This window comes from Artemia franciscana, chromosome 16 (assembly GCF_032884065.1).
Source record: "Artemia franciscana chromosome 16, ASM3288406v1, whole genome shotgun sequence".
NCBI classification, from domain to species: domain Eukaryota; kingdom Metazoa; phylum Arthropoda; class Branchiopoda; order Anostraca; family Artemiidae; genus Artemia; species Artemia franciscana.
Window position 1 is genome coordinate 10,765,853 of NC_088878.1, and position 18,827 is coordinate 10,784,679.

The following is an 18,827-nucleotide window of genomic DNA, read 5'->3' on the forward strand; positions in this document are numbered from 1 at the left end:
AATTCTTCCTACCATCTGACATCCGTTTTTCAGGGAATTTCCCTTGTGTCTACCAAATTACATCCTTCCTATAGTATATAGCTAAAGTGTCCTTGTATCAATGTGTTCCATCAGTGATATTTAATAAAAGTTCTGGAGCAGTAAAAAAACAAATAAAAAGCGTATTCTTCCTTGACTCTTAGCAAATTTGTTTATCCTGGGGAATGTTTGTATTTATCGTATTTTGAAATTAGCCCTTTGATAGTGGACTTACTCTGGAGAAGGAAAAAAAGGAGGTTGGATTCTCTTTTCTGTTATTATTAAATACTTAATCTTAAGATTAAATCTTTTCTTCTTTTTTGACAAAGAAAACAACAGACAATAATGTTAAAATAATTGAAAATTTGCTTGGAAGTAAAATGCCATGCTAAGTATGTGTAAATAATTTACACATACTTATGTAAGTTTAATTTATGAAAGTTTTTCTGGCGGAAGTAAAGAGCGAAGATGAAACTTAAAACTAACAAAAATTATTGCTTTGCAGCTTACGCAACAAACGTTTACAAAATTACCGCAATTAAACAGGCTTGTAGTATTTAGTTAAACTTGTAGAATTTTGAAAAACTGTCACTTTACTGAAAACACAAAATCGACGGAACGAGACACGATTAGGAGCAGAAAATTGCAGAAAATAAAAGACTAATGTATAAGGCTTTCGGTAGTTGTTCCTCTGTTAGGAAATCCAGGAAGGACTTCCAAATAGGAAGTTGAAACTGTCCTATTTGAAATTTATAGAAATGTTAAAAAAAAATGAAGATGCATACTAAAAAATTTTTAGATGCGTTGTTAATATGATTTATAAAAAATCTTGTCACTACTTTTGCTTTTTTCTGCTGTATTGCGATGATAATGCAAAAGTAGTTTAGTCTAACTTTAGCATTATACTGCTCAGTCTTGCCACTCCATGCCACCAAAATGTGCTATTTTTGGTAATGTATGGATTTTTACGATGTAGTTATTAAGATGGATTCATCAGGTGCATTTAGAGAAAGATAGAGATGGACAATAGCCTTTAAGTGAGCCATTAAAGATTTCTCTCTGTGGTCTTGCGTCAACTTTCTAGCCAAAGGAAAAAAAAAATCAGAAACAAATATTCAAATGTATGGTAACTGTACAAAAAGCAATTCCCGTTATTTTTAATATGGGGAGGGGGCTCATACCTCATTTGAAGGTTCCACATTGATAAATCTTGTTGAAAGCTTGTGATGATCGATAAGAAGCCTTTGTTATCAATACAACCTTCATGTCAATGTCAACTGGCGAAAAGTCACTAGCTCCCAACGGAGAGTAGAGGTTGTAAAGCAGGGCACACCATTAAGGCGAAGGCCATCTCAACATGAGTACATAAAAAAATTAATATATTTTAGCCCTCATGTTCCATCAGCACAAGTCAAAAAGTAATCTTTAATATTCCCTTTCTTAGCTTCCAGTGAGATTGCCGAGACGATTCGCTCGGCTTCGTTTCTTATTCGTTTCACCTCAAATTCGTTTGAAATTAACTGTTTTTTTTTTTTGTATCTAAATGAAAATCTAGACCTTCCAGAACTCACGGAAGAAATTCGATATGTTTTTGAGTGCCTGTGAGCTGAAGGAGAATCAGCAGATTCATCAGAATTACAAAGATCATTATAAAACTAAATACCAAAATTTTATTTCTGAAAATATGAAATTGAATATTTACCTTTTCTTATACGTTTCAAATCTACCAAATTTAAGAAAAAAATAACGTTTCTGTGTCTGACGCATTTTGTAACTTTAAAGTCGATGTAAAATATTTTGAAGTATCTGTAATGATTTCATATCAAAAACTGTAAAGATAAAAAATTGAATAATAATTCAAATAAGAAGAAATTAAAGAATAGTAAATTATTTTTAATTGGAATACTGGAAAATAATTTTCAAAACATGCATAGTCTCAATATTTTGTGAAAGTTCTATCCTAAAACAATCAGTATGGTTCTGAAACGATAACAAAGGATCAAGAAAATCACTTAAACGAGGATAGAATTGGACTCCTCCATAGATTTTGTGCTCACTAGAATGAAGATATTTAGAATGAAGCTCACTAGAATGGAGATATTTAGAATGAAGCTCACTAGAATGGAGATATTTTTTAGCAAGTACGTTTTGAACGTCTAAAGACCGTAACTTTAGCATTAAAAACGTTTAGTACTAAATTGTGGAAAACAGACCATCGATCAACAGACCTAACATTGTGACCAAGTTCTTACTTGACGTAGAGGAATCCTTCCATTTAACAGGCACAGGTGTGCCAGTTATGATACCATAGTTCTCCTCAAACATTGCGGAACATCATATAATATGTCAAAAATAAAAATGGACAAAATATTTAGCCTTAAGGGACACCAATGTCACCAAGGGGTCATAAAGTTAGACAAATTTTCATCAAAATCCATCACGATGATACGTTCACGGAGGTATATTTTTATAATTTCTAATCCTTTGCCTCTAATCCCTTAATTCTCCATTTATTAATTAGAATTTTATGATTTAAAGTATCAAATGCTTTTTTGCAGTATGGAACATGAAGACGCATGATACATGGCGGTCTTAGACATTCTACGGCCACTGAATCCATGCGATCTGCCCTGGGATGTAGAAAAGAAAAAAGGAGGCAGTCTTTGCATCCAATGCAAAAATTTGATTTTTTATTGTTCGAGAGGGAAGGGGCCGTAATCCTCGTAAATAGTTTTTCTTTTACCAAGATGATTCCAAAGGTTTACTTTTCATTTTATTTCAACCCTATTTTAAGGAATTTGAGGCTTTTTTTTCAAATCCCCATAAATTCATTTTCGCAATTTTCTAGTGACAATGAGTGAAAGGTAAGCAGATGTTTTCTTTCGCAAAATTATGTCTCTTTGCGGAAGTTTTGTTAGTTTTCAATATTATGCTATCATATTTCATATCTTACAATGGAATTTAAGGAAGTTCATCATCTTCTAATTCTCTTTAGTGGTAAGCGTCAGTTTCAATTATAGATAAGCTTGGGGATAGGCTGGTTGAAAGTTTGTATACAGTAGCTGTCTGGGGAATGGAACTTTGAAAGATTAAAGTAATTACCGAAAGTCGTATTCTAAAGAAATATTGAATATTAATTATTTTATTTACGAAACTCACACTATAAACATTAAACACAACAATCGAAGAAGTATTATTGTTGCCTATTATTAGTATTAGAAGTATTATTGCAGTATCTGACTAAAGGGATAATCCAGCTCTTGAATTCCAAAGATCCATTGTTAGACAGGCAACTTGCAGCCGCCTATAAAAGTACAACTACTACTACTACTAACAACTCACCGCAGCACCAAACCGCCTGAGGTCAATACAGCTACGCAAACTCCGGCTCCATCCCAATCTATTCAAAGGCTCCCTCTGTGAGCCCTCGCAGGAAGCTCGCATTTCCTTTAAATCTTTATGACATCTTCCCTAGCCCATCCCCAGACGACCTAGTTTCTGTTTAGCCCTAGATGGTTGAACAAAAAGGACAATCTTTGGCAATATGTAATATCTTTTCTAAAACAGCAGTGTTCGTCTGTTGAAACTTTTTCTACTGCATCTCTTGGTCTAAAAAGTACCTTATTACTAAGTAATTTGCTACCTACACAGAACACACTAATGTCTTGATATTTATCATAATCTCTTATCACTTTTCTTATACAGTGGTTTAATTAAGGTTTCCTAAAATCGCTAGGTACTTCCCCTTTTTCAAAAACCGAATTCATAATCTTCAGTAACGTATTTCTAACCTCAGAGCAGCAATATTAAAGAAACTCATTTACCAAAATATCAGCATGTGGAGCCTTATTATTTTTTTAATCATTTTCGTACTGTCGCTAATTCTTCCTCACAAAACAAATCTTCCTTCTCATCCAAGGTACCACGAACTTTTCCACGAATAGTCTAACACACCTCATATAAGGGGACAAAAGGAAGAGGGCTAATAATCTTGACTGCAAAGCCCAGTTTTGACCGTATACATTGTAAACAGAGGAAGAAGAATTGTATGAATTGAATAATCCATCTTGTTTTAATTTAAAATGTGCAGAAATGATTGGATTATATTATACTTACGTCCTATACTCACTTTCTTTGATTTCTATTAGTCAAGTGATTTAGCTTTATTGGATAATTAATGTTCATCCATTCTTCTAAGCTTTAGCGGTTTACCGCGGGCTTGCTAACATTATAAATAATTATTAAAAGATAATAATTTCCATGGTCCTGATTCACAGAGAACACATTTGAAGTAATACCAGTTTCCTTATTGAAAGTCTGTTATTTCTTATTGAAATATGCAATGAAGTATCCATGAGTAACTTTTAATTTCAAAGGGTAAGCATTCGTTCTTTAAAGTGGCTTGGGATCAAGGTCGCAGTGGTGGCTTGTCAGAAAATTCGTCACCGAGAATCTGGAAATTTAGGCTCAAAGGGCTGATAAAAGATGAAGCAAGACCCCTTCAAGTCCGAGGGTAACCGAATCAGTGTTGTAAATTCGAACTTTGGAGAGCATGTCAGCGTCAAAATCGCATGCCTGAAAGTCACTGAATGACAGCTTTTAAAGTACAAAACTTATGTGAGCTCAATTTCGAGGTCCATTAAACATTCACAATTCAAGTTTAATGTTCCAAAGCTCAAGGTTTTATGTAACGCATAAGACCCTTTTTCTCCTAGAATTTAGTCATTAAATTTTCTTCAGAAACGTTATCTACAAGAAATTCTTTTTTACCAAGAATGAATGTTTCTTACTTAAAACCTATCGATGACACTAGTTTCCATTCTAGCTTAATTGAATAAAAGTCTAATTCTATCCTAAAATCCAATTTCAGTCACAAAAGAAAGATCGAAAAGAAATGAAAGGAAATGAAACTATTTCTTTTTTTTTAATGAGTTAGCTTTCAGGTGTGGTGCACAGGGCTAATTTGGCATTTCAATTAAAAGAGGTATAGCTCTAAATATTGTTTGTTCTTCAAGATGAATACATATGCAGTAGCTCAAAAGCCACAGAAGTCTATCAAATTGTGCCAGAAATATGTGCTGATTAGTCGTTGTCGTTAGATGTAATATCCTAATAATACCCTACAAGTCTGAAAACGGGTACATCTGGTACCTCAACCCATGAGAAACTCCTGCCCTTCTGCGTGATGTACTTTCACTGAACTTACCTTGTTTTCCCTAAGTAATTAGTATGGAAAATGGAAACTATTTATAAACCCTCTGTCTGCTAAATCAAGTTTCTTTTGAAAGTCTCATGTCTGAGCCACATTATAGTCACATCTATTGATACAACGAGAGTTATGCACAGCTACAGTGCCAGCTAGTTCTTAATTTCTCGAGTTGAACATTGCTCAACTTTCAAGCACAAAAATTGTGATTGTGGAATCTTAGTCAAGATTTAAGGAATTTTTTTTATGAAATTGAAAAGGATGGAAGCATGGAATAGCAGTTTTGTGTCGGTAATAGGAATCTAGCAAAAGATACAAAGGTATAATATCAAGAGATAATAGTTTGAAGTCAATTAGCATTGATACAAGCTTTACAAACCAATTTCTTAACATTTTTGTTTCCTGATTGAACTCGTTTAATATGCTTTTATTTATACTAATAGGTTTATTATAATTACGGGTGGAATCACAGGTCTGCATTCAGGTTTATGTACAAAGGTATTCTATTTGGTTTAATAGATACTCAGACGTAGCTATTTTTTTCCAAAAAGCTTTATTTCTTGTCTAAAACTTTTCTCCCTCTTGGATGTAATTAAAAGTGAAGCCTTTCATGTCAAAGCACTTTTGGAGCATATTTGATGTTTGAAAATCCTTGTGGAAACAATCGGTGGTTAATGATGGCCGAGAACGCAAAAACATGTTTTTTCTGCTTCCAATATATTGGGATGGAGGAAGAGTGTAGCTGTGTCGGCCTCAGGGGGCTTGGGGCTGCAAAGAGCTGTTAGTAGTAGTAGTAGCAGCAGTAGTGGTATTGGTAGTAGTAGTAGTTGTACTAGTAGTAGTAGTAGTATAAGTAGTAGAATCAGTAGTAGTAGTAGTAGTAGCAATAGTAGTAAAAAAAAGTAGTGGCAGTAGCATTAGTAGTAGTAATAATATTCTCATGAATATTTTCCACGATAATACAAAGCAAACTATAAATGAAACGCTCTGACGCTTTAACGAGACCATCATTTTGGCCTCTGAGCAGCTAAATGCAACAATCACTAAAATTTTTATCATTCAGCAATCAGTCATTCGAAGAATCGGATCAGTTCCAGGAATTTGTCCTTTTAAGATTGAGCTACCTGTCGGAACACCGCCATCTCTGCAAGTTCAGCAAGCAAATGGTGTCCAAGGCGAGCCATGTGGTCTAACATATGAGCTGCTAAGCTACCTTGGAACAGATGCAAGTGTGGTATGTTAATGATTTTGTTATTTTTCCTATAGATTAAACTAAAAATACATGGTTCATTCGGCACTATCAGAGAGAAAAAGAGATGTTACATCCCTGCAGTTTCGTGGTAAAAACCGTAATTTAATTTCATTGGTTTACGCTTGCGACATCTTTTTCAAACCAGCCATATTATTACGTAAATGTATTCAGGAAGGGTAAACACAAATTCTAAGCGAGTAAAAAGAAGAAAAAGTTAAGTTCCACCTGATTGGTTTTTCTAACTTAAGTTTTAAGCCAATGAAAAGAGCATAAAACTATTAAATGGCGAGGTTTTTTTTACATAGATTCTCTGTTTCTCTTCTGTGTAGTGAATTATTTATAATTGTGTTCCAGATGTAAAGAGATAGTCCAAAGTCGACAAAATGTATAAGCAAGAAGAAAGCTAAAAAAAAGTAGCATAATATCAGTGTGAATTTTTATGGATAAGAAGCTTGACGTTTGAATCCCGTTTAATGGGTTTTAGTTTTTTTTTATTATTCTGGGTATACAGAACTGACGGAAATTAGTCTAAATATGATGTAATTGCCACCCCAAGTATTCTCCTCTTTACGCTAAAGTTTAACTAACAGTTTTCTGAACAGTTACACCAAAATGCAATAAATACAATCAGCTAGAGAGCTACAAGTGTTTTTTTTTTTTTTTTTCAATTGTGCCTTCTAACACACATGAATTAAATTTATACGTTGAAAATATATTTTATTTAAAACCTAACATGCTACTCTGTATTTGGTCCAAGTCACTTTGCCTAGACGAATAGGTCGTAGAGGCTTGAAATATGGCTCATTCGATCGGAAATTGCAAGTTACAGACTCGCTCCTAAGGCTGAAAGATTTAGAAATAACAGAAAGAATATATAGAAATAATAGAAATTATATATAAAGAAATATTATTGTATTTTGTCACTTAACAACGCTTTCCTCAACACCATTTTATAATAATTATAATTTTGAAAAGGAAAATATGGCGTGTATGCTACCTAATCTGACCTTTTTGACTATAATAGACCATTCAAATTTTGTGCTAAATTGTGAATTTTTGTTCGTTTTTGGTTTCATTTTGACGCTGTTGCGCCTAAAGGTCTTATCTGCTATTGTCACATTTTTGAAATAATTGCAAAAATCATTATTAAGCTGTGAAAGGAAGAGTTAAGACCAAGCTCTCAAAAGGAGAATCAGAAGGGTAGCTTGAATCAGGAGGATGGAAGTGTGGTGAAACATACATCGCCCTCCTGATCCTCCCTTTGAAAGCATCTCGGCAAACGATTTTTGGCATTTATTTGAGAAGTTTAAAAATATCAAATACAACTTTTCGAAGTAACATTGACTATTTATTCATTGAAATAATTTATAACTCCCTCTTATTTTGCCTCCGGTAACACCCCATAGTATTAGACAAAGATTTTGAGATAGTTCTTTCAGTAAGGATGTTCAAAATATTCAAAAATGTTTCTCTGGGTGGTAAATGGTCCATACACCCCAAAGAGCTAAAACCCTAAATTATGTAGTTTGCCCATTATGCATTTTAGTATAAATGTGGGTTTGCTCCACCATTTTAAAATAAGAATATTACCAATGCTAAGAATATAAATAGTTATTATTAAAATTAAGAACCACAATTCCCAGACCTCCCATACTTAGTGTCATCCCGGGCTCTCTCATATATGGTAATGGCATCAAATCAAACCTTAGAAATAATACTTCTCTGAAAATATTCAGAAAACCTACTGAAGATGGCATGACCTATGCAGCCCCAGTGGCTTTGCTAAATTTAAAAAATCAACAATTTTCACAGATTAGCTTTTTTAGAATTGATGGACATGTCAAATTTTATTCAAACTTGAATCATGCATGGATTTTAAACCAGGGAGTAAGGCCCCATCCCTTGGCTTCTCAGCCTAGGTGGCAACCAGAAGTAGTTGTCTCTGAAATTTTTTTTTTCATACAAGGGTTTGGCTTGGCTTCAGAATTTGGTCTCGTCTGGAATTCTGCTTTAAGGGCGTAAATGAAAGATATGATCAGTGCAAATAAAGGCTACCTTACTGTCTGACCGGTTTGAAACTTATAAGGGGAAAATAAGTTGCGTAAACATTGAATTGGAGTATATTTGATTAGTCCAGATAAGGTGTTGTGTGACTTGGAAGATATTCCATCAGCCGCGATCAAAAAGGAGCTACCTCGATCTAAACCTTAAAATTAGTATTAGCTAGCTTATAAAAATTAATATTTTTATTAATTTTTTATTAATAAAATTTTTAATAATTTTAAAAAAATTATTAATAATTTTATTTTTTTATTTTTTATTAATCACCAGAACTTAATATTTTGGTACATATTGAGGCCTAGAACTTCTTTTTGGCTTTGTCTTAAGGGCTTGTTTAATCTGAATTCATTTTTAGGGGATCATTTAAATGAACATTATTTTTATTTAATTCGAAACCGATTAAAGGGGTTAATATAATCGTTATTTTAGTGAATAATATTTATGGGCAGCCCTGTCCTTTCTTGTACTTCAGAGAATTACCGTATTGGATATGTTGTGTCACGAAGAGCTTTAGGGAGTTTTTCCTATTTAATAACGATAATTACCGAAAAATTGGTCGGGTGAGGAAGCCCTATGAGTAAAAAAAAACACAAAATTGGATAGGTAGTTGGAAAAATTTGAATAAAAAGGAATTTTTGTTCCATCAATGATAAAGTTAGAATTGACACATAGCGAAAATTTTAAAGTACGAGTTTTTTGTATTTTTCAGGGGAGAGTTCTTTTTGACTCGTTATGAGGGAGGGATTCTCCTCTGCGCACTCATGTGTGTTATATTAGGTACATAATTTTGTCTTGAGCTCCTAAAATATCACTTTGTTGAAGAGCAGTGAAGAAAAGACATTAGCTATTTTAGATAATATGTTACCAGCTCCTATCCAAGTCATCTCTTCAAGCCTTGTGAGCAAATGTTACATTTCCTTTTTAAAATAAATCTACGGTTTTACTGAATTACTTTTTATATATTAAGTGAATGAATATATGAGACTCACATCCAAGCAGTTTTTTACCTGAAAGTGAACAAATTTATGAAACAGTACAGAAGCTCATCCAATTCTCTTTGGCTCACCCAATAATATTATAAAAGTATCGCCACCGGTTTTCTTTATTGATAAGAAGAATATCTTTTCTAACTGATAGGAAGTGTTCTGTTAGCCTATTGGATGAATTAAATAAACAAGTTTCCTCCATTAAAAGTGAAGAGTGACATGATATTTCAAAACAGATATTTTCGTGAATACGAGGGAACTGCCAACCACTTAGTCCTTCCCTTTTTTTGAAGTGTTTAACTAGTGCTTTACTGGAAGAATTTTACAAATAGAGCCAATTGTTAGCTGGAAGTATTTATTTGCCGAATGCATTTCAAAACATCTTATTACGTGGTAACAGGAGGGGGACTGAAAGCTTACTTGTAATAGGACACCATAATTAGAAAGCAAGGGATGATGTATATACTCCTCTAACTCAGTGATGAAAAATATAAGGAATCAATATACCCCATCCTTGGAGTATAGTTTTCTGCTGAAACATCCATTGATATCCCTTACGTTTATTTCTTATTATTCTATTTTTATTTTTAATTATATACAATGTACTATGTATTGCATTTGGGAATATGGTTTGCTATTTTATTTTGATGTTCTACTTTTATTTGTTCTTATTTGTTTTTTTTTATATTATGAATTGTATGTATATTGATTTGTTTCTCATATTTGTTAATAATTCTTTTACTTAAATAATTCTTTTATTAGCCAAGCTAATATTTTCGGTTAATGATAACAGTTAGTCTCCAAAGCACCAGAGAAATTTCATTTGTTTCTTGTTATTGTAGTTGAGACTCATTGATCTACATGACCAAATGATATGTATCCTAGTAGCATTGTGAAATGTACAATATAGCAGTTATTAAATACCAGAAACTCACTAATTAACTACTTCTGTTACCTATATGGAGTAATCCAATTAATGTTGTATATGTCTCCGAAATGACCTCGGAGGAGGTTATTTAGAGTCAATCTAAAACTATTCTTCATTGTAACAAATATGCTTGAAAAATTAAAAAGGTATTAAAAAATCTTACTTGGTAATGCCAGAAACTCCCAATCAAAGTTAATACAACCCATTATTGAAGTCTCTCTAAAGATGCTATAACCTTACCTGAAGTGAGAGTATGGCACTATGGCTACGATAATCATCAGAGAGCATAACCATTTGTGTGTGTGTGTTTCAAGGCAAACACCTTTTCTACTTGTTCAAGTTTTGTCTCACGGCTGGGGGAGTGAGTTGAAACTTCTAAGAATTTCTTTTTAGAGGAGGTGGTAGGGGCATTAGAATTCTATGTTTCTAGGGAAACACATAATTAGTTTCCTCCAATATTCTCTAAAGAACATTATCTATGGATTTTTACCGTTTTTCTCCTTTTATACCTGTCGTTTAACAGGCTTTATGGCTAGTAAAAATATATCGTAGAAAAGGGGCAAGGCATCCTGGATACCTAAAGTGAGTTCAATTATGAAGAAATTATCATAACTACTAAAACATTAGTCTTAATGAAATACATAAATGAACTCAGCAGACGTAGTAGCAAACAAAACTGCTTGACTATCCCATTGTTTAGAGTATTATTTCAACTTAATGCCTTATCGTAAAAAATCAGAGGCTGGCTCAAAATCCTTTTGAGTGTCCGGTTACCTTCCTTTCCAATTTAGTGGGTAGTTTTTGAAGAAACTAGGCCAGTTTAACACAGAAACGTAGCGCCCAGTTGCGCTCCAATTTTTTGGTCACTTAAAAAGGGCGCTAGAAATTTTAGTTTCCGTTCGAATGAGCCCTCTTGCAATGTTCTAGGACCGCCGGGTTGATACGATCACTCCTGGGAAGAAAAAAATCAGATAAAGAACAAATGAACACGCATCCATGATCTGTCTTCTTGCAAAAAATACAAAATTCCACATTTTTGCTGATAGGAGCTTGAAACCCCTACATTAAGGTTCTCTGATACGATGAATCTGATGGTGTGATTTTCATTAAGTTTCTGTGACTTTTAGAGAGTGTTTCACCCTTTTTTCGAAAATAAGACAAATTTTCTCAGAATCGTAACTTTTGAAGGGTAAGACTAGACTTGATTAAACTTATATATTTGAAGTCAGCGTAAAAATTTGATTCTTTTGATGTATCTATTGGTATCCGTTTTTTAGATTCCGTTTTTTAGAGTTTCGGTTACTATTGAGCCAGGTCGCTCCTTACTTAAAGTTTTTTACCACAAATGTTTGAAAACGGATTCTATGTCAGTGATTTGTGGTAGTTTTATTCTTGGAAGATTAATTGACTTTATTTTTGCTTATTCTTTGCTTAATGGAGCTCTTTAATTTTCTTTTAAAAACTTTGTCTTGTAGAAGACGTTTTTTAAATTAATTTCTGTTCGTTTTTTATTGATATTGCCTTTTTCATGGAAAATAATATTGTAGATCTTTTCTGTTTTATTCTATAAGAATCCATAGCACTGGTTGCTATTTGTATGATGGAGAAACTTTTTCAACAATTTTTAATCCTCACACGAACATTATTTTTAATTTAATTTTATAACTTCTGAAGTTGACCAGAAGAATAAAACTTAATACCATTCCCAAAAGATTCTATCAATACTCTTTGAACACCCTGACACACTTACACTCTTTTTATTTATTTAAATTGTAAGAGCAGAAATAGTTCCGAAATAGCAGCCCCGAAAGCTTCAACTCAATATTCCAATCGTTCTCGATATATTGCTGAGGTGTCTTTTTGGCAACCATTTAATACAATACCTTTTGATTTATTGTTGAGCAGCATATAGTTTTAGCAAAATGGGCCAATTGCATAACTGTGGGGGGCTGACATGCTTAATATCCCTATAGACATAGCTGCTGGACCGCTACTCTATGCTGAACAAAATAGCTGTCTAAAAATGTTGACTGGATGCTTTATGAAAATGAATGGGATTGAGAGAAGGGCTGCTTGCCCTCCCGCCTCTTGTTACTCTTAAAAAGGGCATCAGAAACTTGCACTGTAATTGGAGTGCAACTGGGAAGACTCTCCCCTTCATATATCTAGTAAAAACATGTTAAACAAGTAAAAACAAAGTGAAAAGATTTAAAATGTATTTTTTTCAGTAAATTATATATGCATAATTGTATTTTTCAGTAAATTGTATATGCAGTATATGCATACTAATCTGACAATCCACAGCCACTTTTTTTTCAGTAAAGTGCAAATAATATTCTGGTCTTGAGAAAGTACGGGGGCTGTCAAAGACATAATTTCTAGACCTTTCAGTTACTCTAAACAAAATAACTATTTCAAAATTGTGATTAGATACGTTTTGGGAATTGATGGGCGTTGGGGGGGGCGGCTTTTTGACGTCCAGTCACTTTTGACAAATAAAATCGGTATTAGCTCTTTCAGTTATCCATAGAATGAGCCTTTTCTTAAGTTTGTACGACAAAAAATGTCCATCTCAAAATTTCTATCAGATACATTACAGGAAAATAAGAAGTGTGTGGGGTGGGGCTTATCCACCCCCTGATCACTTTGAATCTTAAAAAGGGCAGCAAAACTTCTGATTACCAATCCAAAGAGCCCCCTCTGAAGTTTAAACGATCACCCTTTCTATGTGTATCATACATGCCCCCGGGACATAACTTACTTTGCCCTGTGGGATCTGAGGGGGGGTCACCCTCTAAGACGTAATTTTCTGGTTCTTTCAATTTCGTTGAACAAAATACTAAAATTTGATTGGATATGTTCAGGGAAATGGTGGGCGAGGGAGGCGGGTTAGTTGCCCTCCAATCACTTTCGACTATTAAAAAGGGCACTGGCTCTTTCAATTTCCAATTGAATGAGCTGTTTTTGAAGTTTCTGCGACAACAAATGGTCATCTCAAAATTTCTATCAGATGTATTTCGGGAAAATACGATGTATGGGGGGAGGGTTCCCACCCTCCGATTACTCTGGGTCTTAAAAAAGCCACTAGAACATCTGATTGCACATCCAATGAGTCCCTTCGAAGTTTATACGATCGTCATTTCTGTATATTTCTTACATACCCCCAGGGCATAGCTTACAGCCCTTCCCTTTAGGGCTGTGGGAGGATTTTCTTCCTCAAAGACACAATTTCCAGAACTTTCAATTACGTTGAACAAAATGGCTATCTCAAAATTTGTATTGCATGTGTTTGGGGAAATAGCGGGTGTGGGAGGGCGGCTAGTTACCCTCCAATAACTTTCGATTATTAAAACGGGCACTGCCCCTTTCAATTTTCAATCGATTGAGCTGTTTTCAAATTTTCTTCGATAATAAATGGCCATCTAAAAATTTCTATCAGATGCATTTCGGGAAAAAACGAGGTGTGTGCGGGGAGGGGGGTATCCACCCATTGATCAGTTTGAATCTTAAAAAGAGCACTAGAATTTCTGATTACCTATCCAATGAGCCCCACCAAAGTTTAACTTTCTATACATACCGTATATGCCCCAAGGGCATATCTCTTCAAGAAAGGTCGAAAGACATCATGTGATAACTGGAGAGGCATCACACTCCAGACAGTCAGTAGTAAAGTTCTATGTCAGATTATACTTAGTAGAAATTAGACTGAATTAGGCTTAGTATAAGGGACGAGCAACATGGTTCCGGCTCAGATCGTTCTTGGTGTGTCCTGATATTTAGCTTAAGTGTTCTACTGGAGGAATCAAACGAATGACAAGTCAAGACTATTTTTGTGTTTATATACTTCATGAAAGCATTTGACTCTTTTCACTGAGACGCAATTTGGAAAATTCTCCTAGCTTATGGAATGCCTCCAAAAATTGTGAATATGATTAAAGCCCTGTATGTTGCACTGGTTTGTCCAGTCCAGACGGAGAATGAGCAAGGTGGTTCTGTATTGAGTCCAATGTACGTCCAGGATGTTTACTATCTCCTGTGTTATTCGCAATACTTATAGATTTTGTGCTTCGAGCTTGCCATTTTAGAGGAGACATACAACTAAGCCCCTAGCGTCAAATACACGACAGCGATTTCTCTGACGATATCGTTCATTTGGCTCACTGTCATAGTCCAGGACTTTTAGGGTTTGACCCGGACAAAATTGCAATATAAACGAAAATGGTACCAAAATGATCAGAAAAAAATTCTATACAACATACTAAAAGTCCCCATAAATCCGAGTGGGGCGAGTACCCGAAAAACAGGGGAAAAGGGGAAATGCGGGGGAAAATGGGAAAAATGCCGAACATGCCCAGAAAATAGTTTAAAGTGAGTTTTCTGGGGTTTTCACATACGCTGATTACGAAATTGACATCTAAAATTCAGTATAGAAAAAGATTACTACGGGGGAACAGGGGAAAGAGGGGAGAAAAGAGAAGAATACAGGGTAGGGGTAGAAAGCGGTTTGAAAGATATTTTCTGGGGTATTCCTATCTGGTGATTACGAAATTGAGAAATAAAATGATATAAAAAAATCGATTAACATAAAACGGGGAAATGGGGGGGGAGGGGAAAAGGGAAATATACAGTGTAGGGGTAGAAAGCATGTAGAAATGTGTTTTCTGGGGTTTTTCTATCTGCTGATCACGAAACTGACCCCTAAAATGAAGGAAAGAAAACGAGAACCATGAAAACCGAACAAAACTGGAGGAAACAACGGAAAAGGGGAAAGGAGGCCTGACTCCTGAGCCAGCTGCTAATGGCTAATAAGTAGGCCTATGGACAAAATAACTCGCTTAAGTATCAAACCTGTACTTTCTTGAATCACAGACATTTCTTACAACCATTTGAATTACTAAACATAAAGAAAACAACCGCTTGGCAGTTATATATAAAATGGCTATTATATGTAAAATTTGCACTTTCGAAGGCAGTATAGTTGACTTGAAAAACACAGCATTGATATCACTAGTCGAGCTCCTCGTCTTCGACAATCTCGTTGTCCCTGTTCAAACAGTTGATACCCTGACATTCTCCGCACGCGAACGTACACGCTAATCCATTTTTCTTGCAGCTGCATCGCGAATTTTCGCAGCCTGTCTTACAGTTGCATCTCACGACACTCAAAAGAGTCTGAGGTGCGGGCAACAAATGGATCATCACAGGTGAGTATTTATGGTCTCTGAGGACCCAACCCCAGTCAGCCGGGTCGAGGTCAGCTGGTTCCCCTTTCCAACGGGATACCTGGAGGCGCACTCGCTGGGAGTGGAATGAAGCTGCAGCTTCGGTTGGCGGAAGCCTTTCAGGCTTAACAAACGCCGTAGTATTAGACGAAGAAACTTTTTCCAAGAAAATTCGATGTCGCAGCTTGGTGAGATCTTCGTTTGGTCGTGCTTTATACAAGCTGAGGAGAAGATATTCACCTGCTTTCACAATTTCATCTTTGGACGATGATTCATCCAGAAACACTTTGCATTTTTTTCTGAATACTTCGCTCTTCTTCAAAAGAGGTAGCACAGCTTGCTTTCCAAGTCCGAAAACTCGTGAGGTCGTGTCACATCCCAAGAGTGCGTGCCCTACCAGAAGCAGCCTGGATACTTCTCCCATTTTTTTTTTGCACTTCGTTGAGGCACCAGAACCGTGTTATCGCTTCTTTTGCGTTCGTTGACGATTCGAAGTAAAGTGTTTTTGCATTAGGCGGGAGGTGATACAAGAGTAGAATCAGAAGGTCAGTGTCGTTGCAAAGAACTATTGTTTCAGAGTTTTCTGCTTTCGTTACGGCAGTCTTCACGATTAGATAGTCAGCATCTTCCTTCGCATGGACGACTTCAAATCCTTTGGCTCTGAGTTTTTCCCCGATGTAGCTTATAATTCGCTGTTCTTTCTGAGAGTTGCTCAAAAACTCTTCCTTCTTTTTCTGGAGCTTCATCCCTAAACTGAAATCTATCACTTGATGCTGGCTTCCCTTACACCGTCGGTTTTGCGTAGCATCTTTCGTGGTTGGACCAGCGCTGTATCCATCGAAGACAACAGTAGGGGAGGTACAGCGTCGAGTAACGAAACTAAAATAGCTGTCACAGATTGAATCATAAGTATCACCAATCTTCCAAGGTACTTGCTGAAGCAGCCAACCTCCGTCAACTACAGTGACACGATCTGACACTGGCAGGTGGTGAATCGAGTCCGTGTTCGCTTCTTTCCATATTGCTTTCGCTAGTGCAGGTTTGTCTGGCTGACGCATTATGCCAGGATTCTCAAACAAAGCGGGTGGATAACTGCACAGTTCGTAACATAGAGTTTCTGCCATGTCATTTTTAGATGTATGGGCAGCAGTCGAAAGACGTTGAAAAAGCAGTGCAGGATCGATATGCAAAATCTCGCCATCTATCCTAATGTTCCCATCGGATGCCAGTGTAATGACTTTGTCTTTCTTCCTGAATGAAAAACTTTCAACGGATTGGCCATCCATGCGCTGGAGGATCAGCTCACCTACAGCTTTAGCATCCTCTGCATTGACTGCATTGACGTTTTGTCGTCGGCACTGGAACTCCGCGGTGACTAGTCTACCTTGCTTCTCTTACTGGATGTCGAATTAGAACAGGATTATGTTGACGAACCCACGCGCTTGTCGATAACGGCGAGGAATACGGAATAATGTAATTTCAGTATTTTTCCGTATTTCTTTCTCGAATTTTTTTTTTGCCTTTTCCGAACCTATGGGGTAGCCGAACCTCTATAGATCTCCTGTATTTGTTCTCGAACTTTGTTTTAGATGTCAATTTTATAATCAGCAGATAGAAAAACCCTAGAAAACACATTTCCACGTGCTTTCTCCCCCTACCCTGTATATTTTCCTTTTTTCCCTCCCTCCCCCCCCCCATTTCCCCGTTTTATGTTAATCGATTTTTCTATATCATTTTATATCTCAATTTCATAATCACCAGATAGGAATATCCCAGAAAATATCTTCCAAACCGCTTTCTACCCCTACCCTGTATTCTTCTCTTTTCTCCCCTCTTTCCCCTGTTCCCCCGTTTTCCGTAGTACTCTTTTTTTATACTGAATTTTAGATGTCAATTTCGTAATCAGCGTATGTGAAAACCCCAGAAAACTCACTTTAAACTATTTTCTGGGCATGTTCGGCATTTTTCCCATTTTCCCCCGCATTTCCCCCTTTTCCCCTGTTTTTCGGGTACTCGCCCCACTCGGATTTATGGGGACTTTTAGTATGTTGTACAGAATTTTTTTCTGATCATTTCGGTACCATTTTCGTTTATATTGCAATTTTTTCCGGGTTCGACCCTTTTTTGAGCTAAAAGTCCTGGACTACAAGAGGACATTCGACATAATCTAAATGAACTAGCAGCGAAATCTGCCCCTATCGGCGTGAAGATGAATGCAGAACGTAGTTATGAATACCATTGCAGCTGGTATTCGATAAGAAGGCACTGATATAGAAAATGTCAGAGAATGTGAGTACCTCGGTAGTACAATTACCCAAGATGTTAATTGTAATAGAGTCGGGCTACGCATAGCGTATACAGGTGGGGCATTTTTCAGCGGAAGAATATTTGGAGTTGTAGATACTACTCTCAGAAGTTGATTTTGCGATTGTTTAGGAGTAACGTACTCTCTGCATTTTTATAAGGATGCGAGTCCTGGAGCCTTTCAAAGAATGCTGAGAAAAGACTACTTGGCTTCGAGAATAATTCCCAGCGTAAAATCCCTGCGGTGCATTGGACCGATAGAGTAACTAATGCCCAGATAAGGCTGAAACCGAACAACCACTGGTGACCGTAGATATCAGAATGAGAATATGGAAGTATTGGGGGCATGTGACCCGCACGAGCGAAGGACGCCTCCCTTAAAATTTGTGGTGTTGGAGCCCACCTGGCATTCTAAGGAGTGGAAGACAACGAAGTATACTTGTTCGATGAGCTCTTTTCGATTCTCGGAGAGGAGAAAGATTCTCGGAGAAAGAGGTGACGAGTCTCCGAACCACTCTGAACGAACTTTGGTCTTTGGCACAATATCGGTCAAGCTAGGGGTCAACCGTCGCTGCCCTATGCATCCCAAGGCTTAGGAGGATCTAAGCACTAAGTAACTAAGTATGCCACCAGGAGATAACTTACAGTCCTCGCCCTGAGGGCTCTTGGGTGGTTCCCATCCTCAAAGTCATAATTTCCTGACGTTTCAATGACGTTGACCAAAATGGGTATTTAAAAATTTGGGTTGGATGGGTTCGGGTAAATGGGGGACATTTGAGGGGTCTAGTTGCCTTCCAATCCCTGTAAACTATGAAAACAAGCACTGACCCTTTCAATTTTCATCAAATGA

At 36.2% G+C, this 18,827-nt stretch overlaps 1 protein-coding gene across 1 annotated transcript in view; it reads left to right on the forward strand.

The window, feature by feature from the left end:
• LOC136037062 (arrestin homolog) overlaps nt 1-18,827 on the forward strand; it is a 142,222-nt gene that overhangs the window by 75,426 nt on the left and 47,969 nt on the right. The window contains exon 4 of the mRNA XM_065719500.1: nt 6,288-6,458. Coding sequence (XP_065575572.1) covers nt 6,288-6,458 — 171 coding nt within the window. The remainder of the gene's footprint in view (nt 1-6,287; nt 6,459-18,827) is intronic.